Genomic DNA, 27,618 nt, shown 5'->3' with positions numbered 1-27,618 from the left:
CACAGCTGCGTGCTTTAAAGCAGACTGCAAGAAAGCTGGAGAGACAGTGGCGTTCCTCTAATTTAGAAGAGTCTCAGTTAGTCTGGAAAGATAGTTTAACAATGTATAAGAAAGCCCTTCGTAAAGCTAGAACTGCTTATTATTCATCATTGATAGAAGAGAATAAGAATAATCCCAGGTTTCTTTTCAGCACTGTAGCCAGTCTGACTAAGAGTCCGAGCTCTGCTGAGCCAGTTATTCCTTTAACTCTCAGCAGTGATGATTTCATGAGCTTCTTTATTAATAAAATTGTTTCTATCAGAGAGAAGATTGATGGAGTCCTTCCCACTATTATCAGTGATGTATCATCAAGTACAGCAGCTTTAGAAGTATCTTTAGAACCTGATTTGTATTTAGACGGCTTCTGCCCAGTTGATCTCTCTGAACTAACAACAGCAATAGTCTCTTCTAAACCATCAACTTGTGTTTTAGACCCAATCCCAACCAGACTGTTCAAGGAGGTTTTCCCCTTAATTGACACTTCCATATTGGATTTGATCAATCTGTCTTTGTTGACAGGATATGTACCTCAGACTTTTAAGGTTGCTGTAATTAAACCTTTACTTAAAAAACCTACTCTTGATTCAGAAGTGTTGGCTCATTATAGACCTATATCCAATCTCCCTTTTATGTCTAAAGTTCTTGAAAAAATAGTTGCAGCTCAGCTTTGTGATCATTTACACAGAAATAATTTGTTTGAAGAGTTTCAGTCAGGATTCAGAGTGCATCATAGCACAGAAACAGCACTGCTGAAAGTTACCAATGATCTCCTCTTAGCCTCTGATAGCGGACTTGTGTCTGTGCTTGTCCTGTTGGATCTCAGTGCTGCATTTGATACGGTCGATCACAGTATCTTATTACACAGACTTGAACATGTTATTGGGATTAAAGGAACTGCATTAGGCTGGTTTAAATCATATTTATCTGATAGATTTCAGTTTGTTCTTGTAAACGAAGAATCTTCCTCACACACCAGAGTAAGTCATGGAGTTCCCCAGGGTTCTGTGCTTGGACCGATTCTTTTTACTTTATACATGCTTCCATTAGGTAACATTATTAGACAGCATGGCATAAATTTCCATTGCTATGCTGATGATACTCAGCTGTACTTATCTATAAAACCAGATGAAACCAATAGGTTGGTCAGACTACAAGCATGTCTTAAAGACATAAAGACCTGGATGACTCAGAACTGTCTGCTGCTAAATTCAGACAAAACTGAAGTCGTTATCTTTGGACCTGAGCGTTTCAGGGAGAAATTGTCTAGCTATATAGTTACTCTAGATGGTATTTCCTTGGCTTCTAGTTCTACAGTGAGGAACCTTGGAGTTATTTTTGACCAGAACTTATCATTTGACTCGCATATAAAACAGGTTTCTAGGACTGCCTTCTTTCACCTTCGTAATATTGTTAAAATCAGGAACATCTTGTCTCAGAGTGATGCAGAAAAACTAATTCATGCATTTGTTACTTCAAGATTGGACTACTGTAATTCTTTATTATTGGGCTGTCCTACATATTCTCTGAAAAGCCTTCAGCTGATCCAAAATGCTGCAGCCAGAGTTTTGACGAGAACTAACAGCAGAGATCATATTTCTCCAGTTTTAGCTTCTCTTCATTGGCTCCCTGTTAAATTCAGAATAGAATTTAAGATTCTTCTCCTCACATATAAAGCTCTTAATGACCGAGCTCCATCATATCTTAAAGATCTCATTGTAAGATATTTTCCTAACAGAGCACTTCGTTCCCAAACTGCAGGTTTACTTGAGGTTCCCAGAGTTTCTAAAAGTAGAATGGGAGGCAGAGCCTTCAGTTATCAGGCCCCTCAATTGTGGAATAAGCTGCCAGTAAATGTCCGGGAAGCAGACACCCTTTCCACTTTTAAGACCAGGCTTAAAACTTTCCTTTTTGATAAAGCTTATAGTTAGGGATGGCTCAGGTGATCCTGAAACATCCCATAGTTAAGCTGCTATAGGCCTAGACTGCTGGGGGGCCTCATCTGACACACCTTTCCTCACTTTACTCTCTTTATGTATATGTGATATTATTGTGGTCATTAACTCGTGTTTCCCTGTTCCAACAGATATCCTTTGAATGGTGTTACAGTGCCGCCGTCGCGGTGGCCCCCTGCCCCCCTCCCCCCCCCTTTTTCTGTCTTCTCAAACCCCAGCTGGTCGAGGCGGATGGCCACCCTTCCTGAGTCTGGTTCTGCCAGAGGTTTCTTCCTGTTAAAAGGGAGTCGTTTCTCTCCACAGTCGCCTCAGGCACGCCGCTCAGGCCGGGAGATTGGACCGAAAAACAAAAAGTTTTCAGTGCAATCTGTTGGTTTTCTTAGCTAGGAAATTGTTTTTGAATTGGCTCTATATGAACGAATTGGATTATTTTATGAATTATGATTATTATTAATTAATTGAATTCCAATTGGCTTGAATTGGACTTACTATCTAAGTGCCTTGAGATGACATTTGTTGTATTTGGCGCTATATAAATAAAAATGAATTGAATTGAATTGAATAAAAGAGCAACTGGTTGAAACCTGCATAATGCAAACCATGACCTATTTTTTGGTGCAGCACATGTCCTTCTTTTGTTTGAATGTTTGTATGGTGCCAGTTTTCAAGATGGAAATGAAAATAGTTCCATCGGTGAGGTCATTAGTTTTTTTTTTTTATGACTCTAATCAAGTACATATAATAGATAGTAAGAAGAAAAGTGGGGGTAATTCAACTTGGCTCAACAAGACTGGCTTCAGTAGTATAATATCAGTACATATCATATAATATCGGTAGTACTTTAATATCAGTATTGTTTTTTATCAGATGCAAAATATAACATTACAGCCACTGGTAAAAAGTTAGTAGATCACATGTTAATTTTGAGGACTTTTTGAGGACATTTTGCACAGCTATTTATTTACAAAAATGTTCCATTCAGCCAACCATGAGGTAGCAGTGAGATGCATAAAATCCCATAGATGCAGTTTAGGGGCTCTAATCAATGCTAACATCAGTAATTTACAGTGATTTTGGCAATGGCATTATTGATGTTATAGGTTAAATGGATTCAAGTACATCAGAGACTGCTCTTGTTGTTCATCTCCTAGACTTTTACAACAGTTTAGTCGGGGAGGGTGACTTACTATTACAACAACACAGACAGGCTTTTCATATCTAATGCATTGATAGGTGCGCACCAATTATAACGAGTACATAAGCGTTTTGGATTAAAATGGCACACCTCACAGACACACTGAGAACCCCTTTCTAATGGCTCCTTTCCAAAGCATATCAAATCATATTATACAGCAAAAGTAGTCTCAGACTGATTCCATAACCATACGACTAAGTCCTATTGATATCGGTATACTGCTGAATGCTATGTGGTCATATGGCAGATTTACAGCATGAAATTACAGAAATGACGAGATGCAATCAGGTCAACATCTTCTGGAACCCAAAATGTGAAGCTGTTTGAGAGCAAATGGAGCCTCCACTATAACGCTGTTCCTAATAAAATGCTTGTTGAGTGCAAAAAATGTAATATCAATCCAACCAAGAGTTGTCACTGGCGACACTAGGGGAAAAGTGTGATGCAGCAAGGCCATCTGGAAGCCATAAGTATCTGTACAAAACTTCAAAGTATTTCCACCAATATTTCAGTGTTGAAATAAGCGATAGAGAGAAACAACCGTCATTTACAGCCTGACACTCATAATCTCCTTTTAGCAAAAGATATTATCTGGCTGAGCTTTAAGGCTCGGTTGGGAATGGACACTAAAACTGCATAGTTTTTGTCTCTCTCTGTCATGATCATGCTTGGCTATGTTGTTTGTTTGGTTCCCTTCAGCAGCCCGCTCCGCTGTCCTTCACTGGGCTCAACTCCAAATATGCTTGCCACCCGGTAATTTATCGCTCCATCACTCTCCTTCAATGGTACTTTTGGTGGCCATCTTTGGAGGCTGACACCAGGGAATATCTCTTTGCCTGTTCCACATGCGCCAGGAGCAGCAATCGACCACCATCAGGTCTCCTTCAGCCTTTGGAGGTCCCCGGTCGGCCCTGGCCCCACATCTCTTTGGACTTTGCCACGGGCTTACCGCCCTCGCAAGATAAAACCCCCATTCTCACCATCATCAACTGTTTTTCTAAAGCTGTCCACTTCATCCCGTTAGACAAGTTCCCGCCATCCTCCGAGACACCAGACCTGCTGGTGTACCATGTCTTCCACCTGCACACCATTCCCTCAGAAGTAGTGTCCGACCGGAGTCCCCAATTCGCCTCACAAGTATGGCGGTCTTTCTGCGCTGCACTGGCAGCCAAGGTCTCTCTGAGCTCTGGCTATCATCTGGAGCCAGCAGTTGTGTTGGATTGATTATGCACACAACTCTCTCATGTCCTCTAGCATGGGACTGGCACCCCATTATTTAACTTCATTGCTCTGATCTGACTGTATTTGGTTTTTTTTTGTTGCTGTTGTTTGACTTGTATTTTATGTGGCCCCTTGCCTTGTTTGTTTTAACCCTCAAAACTTAATGTTTTAATGTCTCCCTTAACTTTTGCTACCACTGCTATGCAGATGACACCCAGCTAATTCTGTCTTTTCCCCCTTCTGACACCCAAGTGGATCTCGGGGTGGATGTCGATGCACCACCTTAAGCTCAACCTGGACAAGACTGAGCTGGTGTTTCTCCGGGGAAAGGGCTGCCCTTTCCGAGACCTGGCCATCACCATGGATGACTCCGTGGTGACGTCAGCTCGGAATGCGAGGAATCTGGGTGTGACCCTGGACGACCAACTGTCGCTCTCTGCAAACATCGTATCAGTGACCCGTTCCTGACGATTCCTCCTCTACAACATCTGGAGTAATTTGCCCCTTCCTCACCGACAAGGCAGCGCAGGTTCTCATCCAGGCTCTTGTCATCTCCCGCCTGGACTACTGCAACTCCCTCCTTGCTGGCGCCCCGGCTTCTGCCATCAGACCTCTGGAGCTTGTTCAGAAAGTTGCTGCTCGTCTGGTGTTCAACCTCCCCAAGTTCTCCCACACGACTCCCCTTCTCCGCTCTCTACACTGGCTCCCTGTAGCTGCTCACATCCAGTTTAAGACTCTGGTGCTAGCCTACAGGGCAGTGGAAGGAACAGCTCCTTCATACCTCCAGGCTATGGTCAAGCCCTACACATCCGCCCGACCACTTCGCTCTGCGGCCTCCAGACGCCTGGCTGCCCCGTCACTCAGCGGTCCCTGCGCATGATCGACACGGTCACGGCTTTTCTCTTTTCTGGCACCCCGATGGTGGAACGATCCCCGACTGATGTCAGGACAGCTGAGTCGCTGCCCATCTTTCGCCGTAGGCTGAAAACCCATCTCTTCAAGAAACACTACCCTGATCCGCCCTCTTAGGACATCACCTGTTTCGTCCTAGCTCCTTATGCACTTATTTGTTTCCTAAATTGTCTTTGTTTTCTAATTTGTCTTCCCATTTGTCTAGGTACCTAACTTACTGCACTTACTCTTGCACTAGTTATGCTCTTAGCTGTTTGGTTTTGGAAGGAAATGCACTTATGATTTCTTGTGACCTGAAGTTCTTTTGCCTACCGATGTTGAACGCACTTATTGTAAGTCGCTTTGGTTAAAAGCGTCTGCAAAATGACCGTAATGTAATGTAATGTACTGTCTGCTGCCAAGTGTGAAACAGCCAGGAATAAAAGTGTGCCCCCAAGTCTGAGGCTCTGATCCTAAGTTGGAAAAGGCACCCTCTATATTTTCATTAACCCCTACCCGAACCAGGGTTTGAATCCCATTCCTGCTTTTCTTACCTCTTTTATTTCTTCCCCTACCCGAACCAGGGTTTGCATCCCCACCCCGCTGTGACTGGTGTGCAGTTGGTGAGAGGCTGAGGTACCTGACTTATCGCACTTACTCCAGCACTAGTTTTGCTCTTAGCTGTTTGGTATTGGAAGGAAATGCACTGATTTCTTGTGACCTGAAGTTCTTTTGCCTACCGATGTGGAAAACACTTATTGTAAGTCGCTTTGGATAACAGCGTCTGCAAAATGACCGTAATGTAATGTAATGTAATGTTTAAGCTGTTGTCTTAGCCAGGCTTCCCTTGTGTGTCTCAATGGGACTGACCTGGTTAAATAATGGCTAAAGAAAAAAAAAAGAAAAACCCCCCTGCTGTGCGCCTCAAGCTCCCAGCCTCCATGCACATCCATCTCACATTCCACATTTCATTAATCAAGCTTGTTTCTTACAGACTAGTTTGCTCTCCGGCCGATCCCCCCTGCACCCAACCGGGTTATGGATGATCATCCAGCCCACACCGTTTGCCGCATCCATGGTATTGGTACAGGTGTTGGAGGTCGCGGCCTCCGCGGGGGGTACTGTCATGATCTTGCTTGACCGTGGTGTTTGTTTGGTTTCTGGGTCTTAGTCGGGGTTGAGCAGGTGTTCCAGGAAGCCCGGGGTGAACTCTGGTTCAGCTCCTGCACTCGCAGCTTTTTTCCATCTGGCTCGTCAAGACACCTTCATAAAGATCTGCAGGAGCAACCAGTTTTCGCCAGATTGTTCTCACTGCTACAGTAGTAACCCGGCTGACTTCTGCACTTCTTTCTGCGTGACACCCCCTCAGGATTCCGAGACACCTGCCTGATCGCTCCACCGTTGACTCAGTGTCTTCTTCACCACAGCCAGCACCTTCCCCTCCACTCTGGAAAACCTCTTGGATTCAGTAAAGGCCCTGTCACACTGTTGCGTATGAGAGAAGCATATGAGTTGCGTTTGAAAATTATCACTCATACGCTGGTATACGCTGACATACGCCAGGGGAACGTTAGGCATAGGTTGTATACGTTTCAAGCACGCTGGCATACGTTGGCATACGCTGAGGCAGAAATAAATTTTTGAACATGCTCAAAACTTTTGTGCGTATGGTTAATACGCTAAGCATACGCTAGGCATACGCTGAATACGCTAGAGGTACGATATAGGTACGTTACTGATAGGTCGAGAACGCTGGACATAAATTGCCATATGTTGGCATGAAGGTGTACCGTACAGCTAGCGTATTTATAGCCTCCGCCTGTCTGTCCCCTCCATCTCCGCCCGCAACCGACGATTCACGGGAGCGGTCAGGAGGAGGAGTTGGGGAACTTGATCGCTCAGAAGCATGTAACTCATCAGCCGCAGGTGCATCAGGCATTTCAGCAGGTTTGGGTGAGAATGATTCTTGTGTTTTTTTGCCTTTTCCTCGGCCCAGGGCCCGGGCAAATGACGATTGCTTCTTGGGAGGCATGATCGAGATGAATGTCTCGAGAGATGTTGATAGCGCGTTGTCTACTGCAATAATGGAGCAATGTGGAAAGGCTGCTGATATAGGCACGTTGAAATGTACGCTGGGCATGCGCAGTTCATATGCTACTCATACGCTAGTCATTTTTTATTTTCAAGGACTTTTTGTGCGTATGAAAATGATATTATTAATTTTCATACGCAACTCATACGCTTCTCTCATACGCAACAGTGTGACAGGGCCTTAAGGAAAAACTCTCATCAGCTTTGGGATAAATCACTTTCTCTCCAACCATAACAGAATTATAGCAGAATGACTTATCTATGAGTTTGTGGATGTACTTATATGATCATTTTTACTGCTTTAATTTTGCTATTTATTTCTAAGTATGGTCAAATCCAAGCCAAGAATTACTATATAATAGTATATATAATTATTTAGTAAAATTGTACTGCTGTTTGTTCAGTTTCATATGAATTTCTATAAACAACAGTTTAGTTCTTGTCTCCTCTGCACAGAGAAACTAGCTGCTGAGAGGAGAAACCTGACACAGTGTAAGCTGACACAAACTTATTTAGACAGAGCCAAACAAAAGCAAAAAGGCCTTTCATACTTGGTTTGTGGAACTTTTTAAAATAGAGGACCCGGTATCAATATGAAGAAACGCTATTCTTTTACTGACACCCAAGGGAACGTGAGGTCACATTAGTGCTGGGCGGTATGACCAAAAATACATATCACGGTATTTTTTCACAGTATCACGGTTTCACGGTATATCACGGTATTTTTTTTCATGCATAATTAGGTGTTCACAGCATTTTCTACAGATTGAGAACAGAATTAAAAATTAAAATAAAAATTCTTCAAAATAATTCCTTCGTTAATAATTGGTCACACAGAACTTTATTGTATTAATATTCACATCTTCATTGTAAACAAATTAATAACATAGCTAATTACACTGGTCGGACTGTTCAGCTCTGTTTCAGACTGATACCTCCGGTTCAGGCTGGTCCTCATCCTCAACACGTCTCTTTTTCAATCGCGGAAAATATTTTTCAATACTCATCTGGATTGAAGCAGCAAACATTCAGTGTAAGAGTTTAAAAAACCTACTTTATTTGATTCACAGCTGCTAGTGTTTTGACCTCGACAACCCAACTACATTTATTTTTTACGGCAAACTTGCGACTAGTTAACTTTATAAAGAAGGCGTAATCGCTTGTTTGCTATGGGTCGGGTCGGGTCGGGACGGGACAACATTGTATTAAAAATATAAAATATTTTCATAGGACTTTTTAATGTGTGATTTTTATAAAGTTGCACGTGATACCAACCTTTTGTGAATTTCGTTAGCTGTCTTCTTTCGGTTGAGCTAATCTAACGCGACGCTGCTGAAGCTAGCAAGCTTCCACGCTTCCAGGGATGATCTCGCTGATGGAGACACACGCGGTGTGCACGGAGGGGAGGGGCTGTGTGTGAGTGAGTAGGCTATGTGAGAGAGACGCATGACTGACAGAGACGGAGGGAGAGCAGGGAAATGAAATGCAGCTTAACGAAAACGAGTATTTTTTAAATAGCGTTAAAAGTAGACAGTAAACATGCATGTTTAGAAGCGGAACACTGAAAAGGGTCCCGTCTCAAACAATGTCGCGTGACGCAGCGTTCCCCCCGTTGTGTAATCAAATACACCGGTATGGCGGTATATTAAAAATTCATATCATAGTGAAATTATAAACCGGTATTCGGTGTGAACCGGTATACCGCCCAGCACTAGGTCACATCAAAGTAGAACCTGAGAATATGCCCGCATGTTCAGGGTACTTGATGCAGAAGCTATACCCATCTGTGACAAATGTTCAGGAAGTTGACGTCAGGTGGGATTCTCTTCAGGGCCAAACAGTGCAGGTATGCATGTATGTACACGGACTAATATACTTTTCAACAAATGTAACAGAGAAATGACAAGTATTTTAATAGTGCAAGTTTCTATCATTAGAAGGCAGAGCATTTCTTTACAAGTGTTCAGCATAGTAAGTAATGCCCCTGATTTTTAAAGATACAGATCACTGCAAAGGCTTACAGTCAACTCTTGTCTAAAATATCAACTCCTTTTGACTAATGACCATACAAGAGCCAAAGTCCCCTCTACAGCTCATAAACAGCCCTCTCTGTGGAATCCCTACTTGGAAAATCCAGTCTTCATGTCCAGACCTGGCTCAGTATGAGGACACGGCGGCCCCCTAAAATGTAGATGTTTCCATCTTTTATTTGCAGCAGAAATCCTTGTTAAAAACACGTTAAGCTTCAGTCGCATCATCTACGTTCACTTGGAAAGACTGACATCAGGTTGTTTTCAAAATGTTGAAGGTGGTGAAGACAATGAAAACTGAGCATTTACTGCAAGGCCCTAAGCTCACAAAATAAAGAAAAAATAATAAATTAATGAGGCACAGTGGTAAGATAAAGCCTTGGCATAAAGGGGTTCCCTTCCAGAATGCCAAATTGGGGGATGAGAGTATTTAAACATATCACTTTGAATTATTTACTAACCCTTAACTCCTCGCAATTCACTCCAGTTTGTGAACTTGTTTACCACAAAAAAAACCCATAAAAAACCTGGAATCTAACAATAAGTAACACTAGATGCCTGCTGCACCAGAACATTTTGCAGCTCCTTAGGTTTTGTTCTTTGCTTTAGTTATGCTGGTTTGTTTAATTTATACACATACACTTTAAATTCTGTAGGAATATCATTCGCTACATTTTCACTAGCAAGTCCCTAAGTGAAGTAAAAATAATGGCAAGGTATTTTTTGTGAACAAATCTGTGTAGATGACTACAGCTGTGAACTATTTGCTGGAAAACAAAACCAGACCACAGGCTGATGTCACACCAAGTCATTCCAAATATAATATCCTCATTTTAAGAACTTCGTTGTCTGTTTGATGTGTCAGTGCTCAACAAGTTTATTTACGGCAGTCTAAATGTTTACATACCAGAAAGGCAGCCATGAACATTTTTACAACGTGGACTCTCTGCTATTGTAGCTGTGATGTGATAAAAAAGGCTTGTATGTTTTTTCAGTGAAATATCTGTCAAAAGCTGAGGATGTTGGCTATATCTAGAAATCACCCATCAAAATGTATTTATGCCTACCACACTTAAAAAAGAGAAAACATTAAAGACTTGCCCACATCAATCTGTATATATTGAAGAGACAACTTTGGGGCTAAAGGTTTTATTGAACTAAATTTTTATTGAAGGAAAATATTGATCAGTGGATTGCCAGGAAGCTTTATAGGTGAGTTTTCTCAATAATGTAATTCTTATCTTGTTGTAGGTGTTGATTGTGCCTGCAGTGATTGCCACATTGTGAAATGTTTCGGGTAAGTTGAATAAGAATCTTAGTTTTCCAACAGTATGTCACATATACAGTCACTTATACACAGTACTTAAAGGTGGGTAGGGGTTCTTTTTCTGGAGCATTTTTTTTCATATTGCTTGAAATACTCTTCACACCCCCATTGCAACCAATTAATTAAAAGTTTTGACACAAAAATGAAAAGTTTTAGTGGCCTCTAGAACGTACAATCTAGGAAAAACACTATCCAATCATACTGAACGGACCGTTAACGATGATTGGATTCTGATGCGTCTATCAAACTGCAATCTGCTCCTCCCTCCCCCTCCTTCCCCCTGTGCGCGTACCCTTCATCGTGAACGAATTATGCGTGTCCAGAAGCTTGGCAGGAAGCTAAACTAGAGCCAGCTTGGCTAGCATCTAGCATTATTAAATGTATAGTTAGCATAAACTAAATACTAAATACTAAATACTAAATACGGCAACGATCGATGCTTGCTGTCAGAACAGCGCTCGTGCACCTTCGTGCTCGTGAACAAGCTTTGCGCGTTCATGTACTCTAGAGGCGTGGCTTCGGGGGGAAAGTCTGAAGAAAAGGGTTGGGACTTTTGACCTGTGTATTTTCAAAATGCAGCTTCGCTGGACTCAAAATCCAGGATATCCTACCCTACCTTTAAGTCTGACAGCCTACCAGTGAGCAAACACTAATCTGCCTGTCTTGCTAAATACAGGCTTAAGTTAGACTCCAAAACAATTTCAAATGGGTACTGCAAGTTATACCTGTGTGTTTGAAATGTTACAACTGATGGGATATTGGAATTAATTACTTTGTTGCTTTTCAATCTTTGGGATCAAAGATGGACTGGAAGCTCTCTTAGCAGAGAATGTTACAGTGCTGATGGACACAGGTTATGTAGATGTCTTTAAGGATATATTACTTTGTAGCTCTTACCGTATACTCTGATTTGATTGCAAATGTTTTGTGCTATATTGCCATGACCATGAAACGGAGAATGTGATATGCTCATATGTAAGCATGCTGATATAGTAAGGCTGAAAGGATTTTGGTTGTTGTTTTTTTGTTGTTGGAACTATCATTTTTTTGGATGCATTTTAAATACATGTTGTATTTCTCTTTTTTTTTCTTAATTCGATAATATTTAATTAAATCATGTTTTTCTTGGAGTACTCTGTTGGTGTTTCACAACAATGTTCAAAGAACCAAGCATGTCACCTGTTAATAAGAGTTCCAAACAGCAGCCTCATGGACCTCTGAACATTTTCAGAGCACAGCCAGCTCCACTGGTCCTTCATTAGCAGGCACAAGATGTCCAGAGCCACTTCTGCCAACACCATCTCACCTGCTGTACCTAAAACATGCAAAACACACATGAAGGCACAGCTCAAGATGACATACTACATGAGAACCACTATGGCACAGGAAAACAGGTATTCGGTTTTGTACTGTATGTTGACTGAACATAATGTAGCATCTGACTGACAGATGAGTTAAAAAAAAACACATGTAAACTGAAACCAAACATTATAATCTATTTGTGCAACTGCTAAATGTGCTGATATGATAAGCAGTTGATCTCCACTTCATATATTTGTTAACACTGCCCTCGTGTGGTTACACCCAGAAGATGCTTGTTTTGCAGAGTAAAATCTACAATCTAAAATACAGTATATTTCTGTAACATTTTTGCAGGTACATTTGTAACATTTTTCATCAAAAAGATCTTTTGATTATTATCTTAATTATCTGACAGTTGGGATAGGCTCCAGCCCCCTCAATTTACTGTGAATGTGTTTTACAAGTAAAATCAGAAGCAGAAAACATCCAGATGGCATCAAAAATGTTGGAGGGGCACTAAAGGCCCCCAGGCAACCAGGCTTCTATTAGGGGTAAATAACAAAAAGCCTGAATCAGAGATGTTCTTACCCAGTTGTCTGGTTTTTGGTTCTTGTTAAAGTCAACCCTTCTCATTTGTACACCTCTCTGATTAATATCAATTTTCTAAATTTCAAAACTAGGTACTACGTTCGACGTGTTCTTGACTCACTAAAACATCAAGGTACTGTGTTTTCTACCCATTGAAGGAGTGAAATAAATCAATTGTAAACATCAGCTTTTTAAAACTAGATATACAGTGACTGACAGGAAAGAAAAGTTAAATGCTTCAAAACTACAAAGACCTGACACAGAATTATTGCAAATTGGATTCAAATAAATAGGGAGTTTCTCAGAAAGCCCACAGAAAGACAGTTTTTATATGATCTTAAATTGATTTTTATTTTTTTCTATTGTGATTCCCCGTCATGGAGAATATGAATGCAAAGGGTTAGGGTCATCACGGCGCTCTACTAAGCGCCTCTCCCAATCACAGAGAGTATGAAAAAAAAAAAAAAGACGAAATGAACCAAAAAGGCCAAGAAAAAGTAAGCGTGGACCATTCCAATGACTACTCAGACAGTCTGAGCGAAAAAAAGAGGAAAGAAAAGGGCACATACGTGTAAATAACAGAAATAAAGAATCTAAACACAGGAGCTCCTGCAACAGGCTGCCACTCACCGACCCCTAACCCTCACAAACCTAATATAAAAACCATGACCTAAGGTCACAGGACCAGAGCCCTAACCCTAGGTCAACCATTCCCATACCACTCCTAAAAATTAATTATCATAACCTTAGACGGCCCCCTCCTCTCTCTCTCTCTCCCCCCATACCACCCAACATACACAAACCAAGGGCCTCGTCCTACTGCATACGCCATATACCACTCACCTGCACCACTCACCCCAAAGGAAGCCTCGGCATCCTACTCTGTACCCACACAGCACATTACACCTCATAAAAATAAACTACCCCCCCCTTGTAGGACATATCATACATAAACAAGGACCCTGTGTCCACCACACCAACATGCAAACACACAGCACATTGCAAACTATATGAAGTGTTCCTACGACCTCCTGAGTCACTTCTAAAGAGTTAATACACGCAGCATGACCAGCCAGATTACGAGTCGAGTGTGCACCCCCCTTGTCTCTACACCAAACTCCACGGCAGCTAACGAGTGGCGGAGGGAGACCACTGAGTAAATACTCCAAACCTAGCCCTAATGTAAAAAACATGATGGTAATGGTGACATCTTTCAGTTAAGACTCAAAGAGAGCTAAAAAGATTAGGACTCAAACTGTTGTTAACTATTTACTAAACAGAGATTAACATTCTGGCATGGCACATTGTGGCCCTAAGAGATGCACAAAGCAGCAGGAAATCATATCTCAAATTCCATTTTACTCAGTGACTTTTCTTGTCTCATTTACTGTCAGAGTGGTGTAGCAAAAACCCAACCATGTTATTTTCTTACCCAGAGTAGTAGTTTTAGCTCAACCACACACAACCAGCGATACAGAAAGAGTGAATGGATGAAAACATGGAGGTGAAAAAAAAAAGTTGTTTCAACATGATGTCAAACTGAGACTCTCCTCCACCTCAACTACAGCTGCCCTCTGAGGACCTTGGCGCTTGTTCATACAAAAAACTTCACAATGATGTTTGCCTGTTTGCAATTAATGACGAAATCTGCTGTGACAATATCATATTTTCCCCTATTTATATGCATATATATATGTGTGTGTGTGTGTGTGTATGTATATGTATATATATATATATATATATATATACATATATATATAAAATTGGACTCAACTCTCCCAACTTTCCACCAGTTTGTTGATTGTCCCACTCGGGAGAACAGGACACTGGACCTTTTGTATGCTAATGTTGCAGATGCGTACAGAGCCACAGCCTTGCCCCCACTTGGAAGATCAGTTAAGACCTGTTAACACCTCAGTAAAGCCTCGTTTCCATTATGCAGTCCGGTACGGGTCGGTTTGGAATGGTACGGTACGGGTCGCTTTGGGGTCAGCTTGCATTCCCACTGTACAAAGGGGACCCTCAGGGGTGGGCGAAGTGCGTGCCGAAGCGTAAATAGCCAATAACAATAAATAACAAATAACGTCCATAATTTCGAACCACCTCCAAGCTTCTTCAGCTTAATGCGACACTGGCTCGCGGTCCGGTTGAAACCACTCTCTACCATTTTTGCCGCAATCAGCTGGAAAACTTTTTGGTTTGGCACCAGCTCCATCGAGCTCCCGCTGCACAGCCTCCTCACCAACAACGGAGAGCAGAGCCTGGAACCGGTCCTGTGTGCTCGGTACCCCAAGCAGAAGGGTTACAAAAATGGTAACGGTACGGTACGCTTTCATGGTAATGGAAACACTGAAATAAGCGAACCATTCCGACCCGACCAGTGAACCACATGGGGGACAATATCAACAACTTCACAGACTACATCAACTTCTGTGAGGATACCACTATTCCGACCGGGACTGTGCGCTGTTACCCCAACAACAAACCTTGGATTACCAGTGACTTGAAGGCTCTTCTGAATAAAAAGAAGAGGGAAGTCATTTCATTTTGAGTATCTGCCGATACCGAGTTCCGATCCGATACTTCTACAGTACATTTAAAAAATGAAGAACAGCGAAGAAACAGATCCAGGATGTCCCTGATTTTTTTATATTATTCACCTTATTTTATCATTTAACACTTAAAAACATAGCACTTCTATGAGGTAGCTTGAACAATTATGTAATCAAGTAATAAACAAATTCTTCACATTGGAGTTTAGTGCAACAATGTCTAATATAAAAACAAGCAGCAATTCAACTTGAAATACCTGGTAGGCATGTAGACAAATAAGCAAATAAAAGTGTCACAGTGTTATAAAGGAAGGCCAGTAATGTGCTTTTGGGAACTGCACTCCTAATTCTTACTCTCCTCCACAGAAGGAAATGTACGTTTTTCTTGATGAAAACCAACATCTCTACCTTGTCAGGTTTGAGCCTGTTCCTGTTCTCATCAAGGATGTTAGCTACAGCACTAAAAAGTCTCTCGCTGTCCACAGAGCTGCAGGGGGCACAGATGCAACGTTTTTGTCATCCACTTTAAAATACCTCCACATCGCAGACATTCGCGCCCCCAGCTTCAAGCTGCTGCTGTGTTCTATTTCGCTTTACGGCACGCAGCAAAGTGACGTCATGCCCCATGCGTTGTTTCTGAGTGGAGTTGAGACGATCTGACTCTGTACCACTAGCCTAGCAAGCCAGACCCGTACAGCAAAAAGCTGTAGCCCCGGAGCAAATTCCATTTGCGACCGCTAGGGGCGTCTAGATTTCTAGGCTACTGTACCACCACATAACAGTAAATACTAAGCTATTATTTTTTCCCATTTGTTTTGAAATATTATAGTTCAGATAAAAAAAAAAAAAAAAAGAGAATTAATATACATATATATATAGGCTATATATCCGATCCCTGACCCGGATGTAACGTCTGATTCCGAAACCACGCGATCAAACCCCATTTCCGATCACGTGATCGGATCGGGACATCCCTATATATAATATATTTATATTAATTCTGCAGCATATGGTGCAAAATTTGCACTGATCTATTCAAACAAACAGCAGCTTTGAGAGGAATACCATCTAAGCAACAAAGCTCTTTCTTACCATGTTCCTGACTCTGCTTTCCACTCATACTGTCATCCAGAAAGGCTCCATACTGTTTTAACATTGGACTGCCCTCCCTTTGTTCCACGGCTCCAACAGTCAGATTTTCCAGATCGGCAATGAAGGCTTGTAAATCTCCCAGAGACATTCCATTCAACACCTAACAGCAAGAGAATGAAACAAAAAGAAGAAACGTTCCCACACAAATTACTCAATTAGCAAATAAAACAAAGAGATCTTCATTCTTTTTTTTTTGTTTTGCCAGTTGTGTCATTTATCAAATGACACAACTGGCTAACTTCAACAGTAATAAACAAGAAACTTACTGTGCTTGTTTTGCCCAACCTGAACAAAACTGATGGTCTTATGTCTGAGCCATTCATAAAGGGAATGTTTTTACCGGAGAGCTTGAGACGAGACCTGAGATTATACAAACAGATAAAAAAAGCACATGTACAAAAATCAACCATGGCAATCCGCACATCTAAAACAATTAAACCTAAACTAAATCAGAAACCTGACATCATACTGTGATAACATGCCAATTCACCCTGCAGCAAAGACTATGCTGCATATAACACATGGATCTTCAACAAAAAGGACCAACATTTCAGATTAAGAGTTCATAATGGAGATTTAAAATTACAATGCTAGACCAAAAGCTGTCATGGCGAAAGCTGGACTGACTCACAAATTCGACCCAAGAGCAAACGCATACACAGAGAAATTTGAGTAAAAAACAAGGTTTATGTAAAGTAAGTTGGAGCGGTGAGCCAGTGAGTGGATCCAGGGGAACAGGTGACTCTGAGAGCAGAGGGAGATGGTTAGAGTGAATCGGAGAGAATAATTTATCCAGGTTGAAGCTGAGGGGTTTTTCCTGTATGGATCTAGGTGGGTTTCCAGAGTGGAGGGGAGGATGCTGGCTGTGGTGTAGAAGGTACCGAGTCAACCGTGGGGTAAGCAGGTCGGTGGTGAGCAGGCAGGTGTCTCGGAATCCACAGAGGAGAACTAAATCCTTTATCTTAGAAATCCAGAGTGTGACGAGTAATGGAGGAACAAACACTAGGAACATAGAAGGACTACGTAACTACACGTAGAATTTTCACTAAAAGCACAGAAGTCAGCTGGATTACCACTGTAGCACTGAGAAAAATCAGGCCAAGACTGGTTTCTCGTGCTGATCTTTAAGAAGGATGTTATGACAAGTGCAGATGAGAAACAGGTGAGAGCGCAGGAGCTGAACCAAACTTCACCCCGGGCTTCCTGGAAAACCTGCTCAACCCTGCCTAAGACCCAAAAATCAAACAAACACCACATCCAACAATGATCATGACAAAAATGGATAAGAAATCTAAGTAGGTTCTCAGCAACGAGCATTTCAATGACAACGGGGCCAACTCGTTGACAACAGCAACAAACCATCAATTTGTATTTTAGAAGCAATTCCAACCAGACTGTTCAATGAGGTTTTCCCCTTAATCGACACTTCCATACTGGATTTGATCAATCTGTCTTTGTTGATAAGATATGTACCTCAGACAATTATATATATATAATTCTATAGCCTGTTTTGTTTCTCTCTCTGGAGAGACTTGTTAACATCTGCTCCTACAATAAAAGCTTTGGATATAACATCTCCTGCTCCTGCGTACTCCATTCTCTGGTTGTGACACTTTTCTGTCCTATCAACGCCCAGCTGGTCGAGCCGGATGGCCACCCTTCCTGAGTCTGGTTCTGCCGGAGGTTTCTTCCTGTTAAAAGGGAGTCGTTTCTCTCCACAGTCGCCTCATGCATGCTCAGGACGAGAAATTGGACCGAAAAGAAGTTTTGGTGCAATCTGTTGGTTTTTGAATTGGCTCTGTATGTGTGAATTGGACAAATTTTTTATGTAATTAATTGGATTTGATTGGATTATGATTACAATGAATTGGACTCTAATTGGCTTGAATTGGACTGTAGTTTTGATGTACCTTGACATGACATTTGTTGTTGTTTGGCGCTATATAAATAAAACTTAAGTGAATTGAACTGAACCCGCTGATTTAGAATTTAAAGTAGGTCTGGTGAGGCGACAAAGTGGACCATGAAATGTTGTTTGTAAGGATTTCTTCAAAGCTCTTAAGGTGCATTAGTTACTGGCTATGGTACACTTTTAGTGTGTGTTTATACTTTGTCATACATAGTTTGGTTTTCTGGTCATGACCAAATAGAAATTTGATCTTGGTTGTTTTTGCCATTCTGGTATTTAGAACTGAAACTGTCATAGTCCAAAATAACAAAAATGCTGCTATCTATTTACTTTGCCACCCAGTTTTTAATTTTATTTGTTATTTCATTGGAATATATTTAATTTCTTTATCTATCAATTTGTTATTCCTGTATTTATTTATGAATTCTTTAACCTTTACATTGTCTGATCTATTTATTCTATTCATGGATGTATTTACTTCTCTGTCATCCTCTCCCCCCTTTCATTTTCCCAAGCCCATTTTTTCCATGTATTATTTTACACTTCCTTGTCTCTGTTTTTACTTTCCCATATGCATTTCTCCTTCATCATACAAATTAGGGCGGTGGTTTTTCAGACTGTAAGAATATCAACTTTTGTGAACAGATCAATGTGAAACTAAACTAAATACATTTTTTGAGTTTGTTTTATTTAGTCAAACAACCTACTTTCCAACTATTATACCGAGAAAGAGACAAAGGACATACTTGCTTTTCTTGTCTGTACATAGTTTCCCTCCATCCCCTTCTCCCTCGTTATCTTCTGTTGGGCTCTGAGGTTCTGAGCGAGGAAATGCTGTCTTGAGAGTGTCTACAATGGCATTCACGACAATCTACATAAGCATATACACACATACATACTCAATTATAAACCAAGAGAGAGCCTGGGTATACTTGTTTTAAACATAAACATAACCAGTACACCTAACAAAAATGTAGTAGATATTTGTTATGTTACACCACAGTTTAACAAAACTACCTCGCAAGAACAATGTGATATAAAGTCAAGTACTATTCAGCTGTATGTATCCAGCAGGTCAAAGTTATTTTTTTTAACAGGGGAAATAACTTAATAACCCGTGAGCAAAAACCAAATAACATTGTGGAATGGCAGCATAACTCAAGAGGATGCATTCTGGTTACACTGTAAATGGGTATATAGCATCAACCCCTCAGTTTTCCTCAGATCACTGGTTGTATCATAATGACATGTTCAGAATTAAACCTTGTCTATGCGTGACACAATGAAAGGTTTCTTGACGAAGGCAATCCTGGCATCTGTATTGAGAGCAAGGAACTCCTGCATCTCTTCACTGTTGGCTATTTCAGGGATGGCACACAATTGCTGAAAACACCAGAACAAAGAGACAAATTACAATATTTGTTCGTGTTACAGTGGGCCAACAAATGTAAAAACAGTCAGTGGGGTTACATGGAACTGTAAAGGATCAGATTAATGGCTAAATTACAATAAGACTGAGTTATTAAGTTCATGTATAGACCTTAGTTTGACAAGAAATTGGACCAGATCGGGTTACTCGCAGCCGGATTAGGACCCCAATATAACTCGGTTGATAGTCACACTAAACTTGCTTGTAGACGATGAAGCACGTGGTGAATTGGACTTTGGGTTCTGTGGCTTGAGATTTTTCCCAGGGTTGTGACCCGGAAGACGAAGGAGACGATATTACTGTTGTTGTCGCCGCCGCAGTAAAGAAACAAACAACGCGATGGAGAATGCACTGTGTTGCATCGCGTTTGTGCAATAACCATGCTCATCACAAACGAAATGTAGTATCGTACCGGGGTATGACATGCTTTGTGCCAATGATTCCATTTATTCACCGCCATATATACTTGGACAATTGCTTTTGCCTAAATAAGGGGAATAATCCAACTATAGCTGTTATCAAATTAATCTCATCATGTAGACCCACTGAGTGTGTTTAAAAAGAAGAATCAACCAACTTTTAGAAAGGTCTCAAGGAGCCCTTTCCTGGCCTCTATTTTGTCACTGTCCATGTTTCCAAAAGGCATGTCGGGAAATATTTTCTTTGGACCTTTCACACCTGAAACAGTTAGATTAGTAAAGCTTCAGTGGCAAGCACAAATCACTTCAAATCTGTAATTCCAAAATAACCCTTTGTGTTAAAATCATGTGTATAAATATTGACTTAAATAGAACAAATGACTGCTGGACAAAAGTCGGTCTCACATGCCTTTGATGAGTTTCCGAAATTCAGTTTTTTCTTCAAGCCGAGTTTGTAGGTTGAGGAACTCGCTGTATCGCCTGTTGACCATGTGATAGGCTACAGACTGAGTCGGTGATGCATTCTCACAGCCTGTCTGTACAGTTTCTGCATCCTCAGAACCTTTCTGGATATTTTCTGGGTTCTCACAACTCATAAATGTCTCATACTGTGAATATAAAAGAATATATGTAAGGCTTTTACACTTTGCTGATTTCTGTCATTACTCACAATATTAACTTGTGGCATGTATGTAAAACGCTATCAAGCAGGATCAGTTGCAGCCAGGAAGGATACTGTATCACCAATATTCAGTTAAAACCAACGTACCAGCATTCTGAAAGTTCTCATAATAATATTTCCAAGTCAATTTAAAGAGTTATGATTATGTTCAAATTTGTAATTAAAAAAAATTAAACAGATTTCAATTGAATAAAATTTGTCTTAATTTCGATTAGAGACAGTCTGTTTGCTAAAGTTTCCCTGATAGTTAAGTAATCCCTTACAGGAACTACACACTTACATTCACTTCCTGCTTAGATTTGCCCTTTTAGGTCAAGTTTAGGCAAGTCTTATCAAGTGAGTTTGTACACCAACAAAAAAAATGGAGAATTTATTGAGACAACCAGAGTGCAACAAGTAAGTTTGAATGCGAGAAAGTGGAAGGAACACTCTGCAGTGACTGACAGCTGTGTTTAGGGTTGGTTGTGTCTCCACAGCTGAACTGGAGGCAATAAGCAAAATCTCACTTACTAGTGATACTTAGCGTATTGCTTGACACTTGGATGGTGAACTAATTCAAACAAATATTTCAGTGGAACAGATTGGTTCAAAATTTGCTTCTAAAAGAATACTCTTTCCCTTTAGTAATTTTGGCATCGCGGCCTTTTCTATCTATTTGAAAAATTTAAATTTTTAGTGTCTACAAGCTGAATCTTACAACCGTAAAATGAAATGCAGGTATTAGGAAAACATGTTATTTCAACAACACAACCTTAAAAAAATACAAATTATTCAAGAAAATCCTGTTATTGCCGTTATTATCATTGTTATTTTTATCACTATCATCAATATTATTACTATTACTATTAAATGCATACATACATAAATGGAGCAGTTTTATATACATTATTAGACTGAATTGGATTTCATTTGATTGTAATAAATTGGACCGCACTGGACTCAACTGGATTAAAATCAGTGCTGTATATTTCTGTGTTTAGCACTGTCGCTGGGGCCTGTGAGTTTGCATGTTTTATTTACACATGGGTTCTCTCCAGGTACCCCGGCTTCCTCCCACCTTCAAAAAACATTAATGTTAGGTTCATTGGTATTTCTGGATGGATGGATGGATGGACGAATGGATGGACGGGTGGGTGGATGGATGGATTATGAATGGATGGATGAGTGGATGGATGGATCAATGAATGAAAGGAAGGATAGACTGATGGATGGGTAGATGAATGGATGGATGGATGGATGGATGGATGAGTAAGTGGGTGGGTGGACAGATGGCTGGGTGGGTGAGTGGACAATAATCAGGCTGAACTGAACCAGTTTTCTTTCTGTGTAAGGTGGTCTGAAATTTGTTTTTGTGAATTGGTGCTTTATAAATAAACCAAACTGAAAATTACACTGTACAGTAATAATGCTGAAGTGAAGATATGAGCAGTAGAGAAAAGAAAAATCGAAAAACTGCAGATTATGAAATCTCCTTACTTTGATGGTGTAAAGTGTGTAGGGGTGTGAGCCAGTGCCGCGATGTTCCTTTGCTGTTATTGTGCCAGTGATGCGGAGGTTCTGGATGATGATTGGTCCTTCAGGACTTCTGAGGGGCTCAAAGCTAAATGTTGGCATTGGGGAACAGCCCTGCAATGGGCTGACTACAATCAGCTCATTAGGATTCCCCATCAAAGTCTGTTCTACTCCCAAGAGGAGCTCTCTGTTTTGGTTCACAGCAGGGGAACTGCCCACTGTGTCTAGGTCCTGAGTGCTGCTAAAAGTGTAAGTCCCCTCTGCTGTCTTAACTGATGGTATGCCATTAAGATGCTCAACTATTTCTGAATTCACGAAGACTTTAGGGCAAGAGCCATCCACTGAACTGGGGCAAACCTCCTCCAAGTCCATCACATTGCTGTTCTCAGTAATTGTGTCACATTCTTTCTGTACATCAAACATACTCTCCTCTTGACCCATCATGACCAAGGAATCGATGGAACTTGGTTTGTAGTCGGTGAAAGGAGAATCAAGGTCAGAGTCAATTTCCTGGTAAAATGGGTTTGACTGGCTTCCTCTGATACAATGCCTTAAAAAGGGTTGAGTAGTTTCATACTCTTCAGTGAGATTGTGTGGAAACTCCACCTCTTCAGAGTCAATCACATCATAGGCAGTAAGCTCAGGCATTGACAAGTCTATGTCAATGTTCGGTTTGGTTTCTGCTCTTTGTGGAGGAACTTCACTATTCATTTGAGGTGTTTTTGCTGTCTGTTGAGGTGGAACAATCTCTGATTCAGTAGAAAGTGGTGGTGGGGAAGACGTCAGTTCCTCTGTTGCTATAGTTTCCTTCTGAGTGCTGGACTTATCGAATATTTCAATGATGAGGAGATTTAACCAGTCAGGGTCAGACAGTTTAGCAATGAGAGGGAGCAGGACATTGCAGGTGATGAGCTCTACAACAACAAACCGTCCAGAGCGGGTTTCTAAATAAGGTGGCGGCACCAAAACGTGAAGCAACAAATCAACAACTCCTCTGACGTAATTGACTTCCACCATGTCACTACTCATGGCGAGGTGAGGTGTGCTAAAGCTGGAATAGTCTTTCCACAACTGCTTGCTCTCATGGCACTTTTTTTCTATCACCAGTTCTTTAGCTCTGAGGTAGTCCTGCAGGTGGCCACCAAACAGATTTAAGATCTTCTGTGTCAGTTCCTGCAGGAATTAAAAAGATTACACATTTCCCATTAAGAACCTAGTATGGTTTTCAAATATACAAATGTACATTTAGCTTTTCTACAAGAGTCATGCTGCATAACTAATGACAGTTTCTGTCAACCAATAATGTTAAAGGAGAACTGCGGTATTTTCAACATTAAGCCTCTTTTCTGAGTCGTCTGCAATGTTTTAGAACCCCCCTCACCGCTTTTTTTAATTTTACTGCTGTCTCCGGTATTTGCCTAATTTTGATTCTTCTCAACCTGCTTCAGAATGGCAAGTACGGTGCATGTCCTAAAAGGTCCGTAAAAGCACCATAAACGTCCGTTTTCAAAATAATCAACTCACCAGAGTAGTTACTGGTGTGCACTGGTAATATCAAATTTCGTTACGAAAAGTTGCTTCTGTCGTGTTTTATTTGGCAGCTCGTTCATGCTCAAACTATTTTCTTTTCGGTGGCGGAGTAATATCAACGAACATCCAGTCTTCAATAGAACTCAATGTCAAATAAAACACGACAGAAGCAACTTTTCGCTACGAAATTTGATATGGATTACCAGTGCACACCAGTAACCACTCCGGTGAGTTGATGATTTTGAAAACGGACGTTTATGGTGCTTTTACAGACCTTTTAGGACATGCACATGACTTGCCATTCTGAAGCAGGTTGAGAAGAATCAAAATTAGGCAAATACCGGAGACAGCAGTAAAATTCAAAAAAGCGGTAAGGGGGGTTCTAAAACATTGCAGACGACTCATAAAAGAGGCTTAATGTTGAAAATACTGCAGTTCTCCTTTAACAAATGCTGCTGGTAATCTTGAAAAAAACAGCACACGTCAGTGTCTCGGATATTATGCAATGCAATGTTGATTTTCAATAAATGAGCAACTGTAGATCTAAGTGACAAAAGCAACTCAAAGTTAAAAGACTATCCCCACATGACTTAGTTGGTGCAGATGCTGAGACCGGCCTTGTCTCCAATTATTTCTTTTGATGCCATCATTTCAAAATCACGAGGTGATTATTCTGCTATGTAGAACAAATCTGGCATATACTTCATAACAAGTTAATTTATCTTGTTATCTAAAGAAAACATTCTTTGGTTTCTTAAGATCAAGGTCTGCACCAAGATGTTGCATATTTTCTACAAGTGAAGAGTGATTTCTACTTTGCAGCCATCTGTTTGGGCAACAACAACAGAACCAGTAACTCAAAGAAACAGAACAAACTGATAAAGAAGGCTGGCTCTGTGCTGGGACCTGACTGTAAAAGAGCAATGCTGCACAAGTTAATGAACATAAAGAAAAACACTTTACATGTACATTTTCAAAATCTAATTTTTGCATAGATCAAAACATAACACAGTTACACAAAGTTCATGTGTACACACACACTCTTCTGTGATGTTTTTTAAAACCTCTTACCTTCCTGTCAACATGTTTTGCACGTAGTTTCAGCTCCATGGCCATAGATATCATAGCCTCTTGAACATCCATTTCAAAATCACTCTCAGAGGACACAGTTGAGTACCAGAAGGTGACAAAGTCCCTGATGATTTTCTTCACTGTGTTGTGGATCTCCTGGTCCAAGTGATGCTCATCCTCTTCAGATGGGGGAACCTGAAATTGAAGTTGCAGGGAAATGAGTTGATATCAAAAGAGATATGCGCCCATGCATCTTACAGCTGAGATTATTCTTTCCAGTAAAAAACTAATTCATGGAATTAATGACACTAATGACAGTTAATTGTACACTTACCTGTTCCAGGGTGATAAACCTTTCCAAGTGAACCACGCTGTTGGACTCCAAGATGGCCTGTGAGCCAAGCCAGCCGCCAAGCACAACCAGCAGGCTGGTGAACATGCACAAAAGCCAGATGTTGACCAGCAGGTGGAACAAAACCAGCCACACCAACACCACACCAAAGCCCAACAAGCTCCGCTGTCCCAACACCTCAGCCATGGCCCTGCAGGGATCACTATCTTAACACCCTCAAAGAGAGAACAGGGGATCAGGCTTTTCAGGATAACATCACACCTTAAGAGAAAAAAAAAACAATCATTAAAGATAACAAGTTTAGTAATATTCAGAACAGACTGAGTGACCTTGTGGTGTCAACACTTTATCAAAACTATGTTACGATAATATTTAGTGGCCAAATTAGTTTTAGAAGTGATCTGTGTGCAAAATGGGATCTATAAGGCTTCTACTGATCCCTTTTATGCAAAATCAAGTTACATATATAGACATGGCAGCTCAGTTACACAAGACTTACACAGCTCGTGTGTTATGCAACATATCTACACATATCTACCAAGTTAATAAGACATTAAAAGCGTTTTTGTTTGTTTGTTTATTTTCATCAGGATTGTTGTATTCATTAATTATTTTGTGACTGCAGCCCAAATTTAAATAAGCTGCTAGCTCGTGAAATGCAGCTAGCATAGATGGGTTTGAATTTGATTTGTCCATTTCAAAGCACAGTTATGCTAGCTGCTTGCATGGAGTTTCGGCAACAGATGACTGTTAACATACAACCTATTTAAGTAGTGTTTATCTCAGTGTTAATTGTTTTTTTTTTCTGCATTTATTCATTCTAATACCATTCAACAGCTAGAATTGTAGTTTTAACATAAGGGAGCACCGTTAGCCATTCTAATATGAACACCCCAATTCAGACACCGCTCATAAAAGGGTTTTAGTTGTATGAGTTTACTAGCTGTATGACGATTATACCTCCACCAAACAACGATTTTAGAGCTAAGCAACAATTTTTCATTCGGCATGTAAATGATTTGACCGGGAACACTATATTTACACGTAATATGTATTCTGTAAGTAAGGGTTAGTCCTTCATCCTCCACAAACATTAATAACTGGAAGATGATTTGATGTGAGAGCGGGGTAATCCAAGGGGAAATATAAGTAAATACATTATTGTTTCTTGATGTATTACAAACATGCCAAAATGAAGGCAAGATCATATTCATTTGTCTGCATGATGTGATCCTATGTCAAATCACATCTATTAACAGCTAAAATACGGTACATTGGCTAGAGTTGCGTGGCATTACGTTAAGAACCAACATTTTCGAGCTCATATGCTAGAAATTCAGTTGCATCCTCAGAGGTGAAGAAGCGTTTTTCGTAGTTACATTCTACCTAGCAACCTAATTAAAAGAGAAAATATATATAACCTGTGCGATGTAACCAGAACTCGTACGCTCTTGACGTTAATGTTTTCGCCTGAGTTTACTTCCTGAATTATGACGTAGGCTTTAATGGAGACGCCCATAGACATATAAAGAATAGACGCTGCATTGACCGCTACTGCCTGCTAACGAGCCTTGGGGCCGCCATCTTGGACCGGTCACCTGCTCCACTCAGTGTAATCTATCTAGCTGGCGCCATGAAGTGTCAGCACATTTAATCAATCATAACTCGCTGAACACAAAACTGATTTTCACGGGGTTTATTTTCTGCAAACGTTATACAAAATACCGGACACATGATTCAGCGTATTTTGATATTCATAGGAGGCTTAATAGAATATTCTGATATGCGAGTATGATTAATAGGCTATTTTGCAAAAGACACACGATATATGTATGTATATATATATATTTAAAAACACGAATATATGATGGAGAAGCAGAAGCAGATTGTGTACAACTCAGCTATTTTAATAAGATGAAGAAACAATAATATCCATGAATATCTATATATATCTATATATCTAAAATGTCTCTTTATGTCTATGGAGACACCTCTTCGTGGCTTTGGAGAGCGAAAATTTGTTTGTCATGTGAACTTTGATAATGTCTTGTGATAATTACCATATGAAAGTTAGAAATATAATAATATAACATGCACTGTTTTATTTGCGTTTCACTTCCAGGTGAAAAAACATACTTTAATATATTTGAACCATTTCCAAATTATAATACTGCAAATAATACAACAACTTGTACTATCTCTAAATGTATAAACATTTACATATGGCTTTTAAACATTTTCATTATAAAACGTATAACACATTTTCAAATATTGGTACTTCAGTACACTTTATAGAAATAGGTCCATTTCAGGCAGAAGACCTAAACATTTAACTTTAAAGAACACTGAAGAATACTGAACAATGAAAAACAAC

The 27,618-nt window shown here is 40.4% G+C and overlaps 1 protein-coding gene across 1 annotated transcript in view; it reads right to left on the bottom strand.

Annotated features, from left to right (window-relative positions):
* The window catches only part of snx19b (sorting nexin 19b), a 46,061-nt gene extending 19,333 nt beyond the window's left edge, over positions 1-26,728 (bottom strand). Inside the window, exons 1-11 of the mRNA XM_075474110.1 lie at positions 26,666-26,728; positions 25,227-25,505; positions 24,893-25,087; positions 22,256-23,464; positions 20,507-20,705; positions 20,256-20,356; positions 19,513-19,632; positions 18,996-19,120; positions 16,607-16,700; positions 16,281-16,440; positions 11,926-12,061 (exon numbers count right to left, since the gene is read on the bottom strand). Coding sequence (XP_075330225.1) covers positions 11,926-12,061; positions 16,281-16,440; positions 16,607-16,700; positions 18,996-19,120; positions 19,513-19,632; positions 20,256-20,356; positions 20,507-20,705; positions 22,256-23,464; positions 24,893-25,087; positions 25,227-25,430 — 2,543 coding nt within the window. The 5' untranslated portion in view covers positions 25,431-25,505; positions 26,666-26,728. The remainder of the gene's footprint in view (positions 1-11,925; positions 12,062-16,280; positions 16,441-16,606; positions 16,701-18,995; positions 19,121-19,512; positions 19,633-20,255; positions 20,357-20,506; positions 20,706-22,255; positions 23,465-24,892; positions 25,088-25,226; positions 25,506-26,665) is intronic.
* Between the last annotated feature and the right edge of the window lie 890 nt (positions 26,729-27,618).

This window comes from Odontesthes bonariensis, chromosome 9, assembly GCF_027942865.1.
Source record: "Odontesthes bonariensis isolate fOdoBon6 chromosome 9, fOdoBon6.hap1, whole genome shotgun sequence".
NCBI lineage: Eukaryota > Metazoa > Chordata > Actinopteri > Atheriniformes > Atherinopsidae > Odontesthes > Odontesthes bonariensis.
The sequence above is the reverse complement of the archived record's forward strand: the minus strand, read 5'-3'. Positions and strand labels throughout refer to the sequence as shown.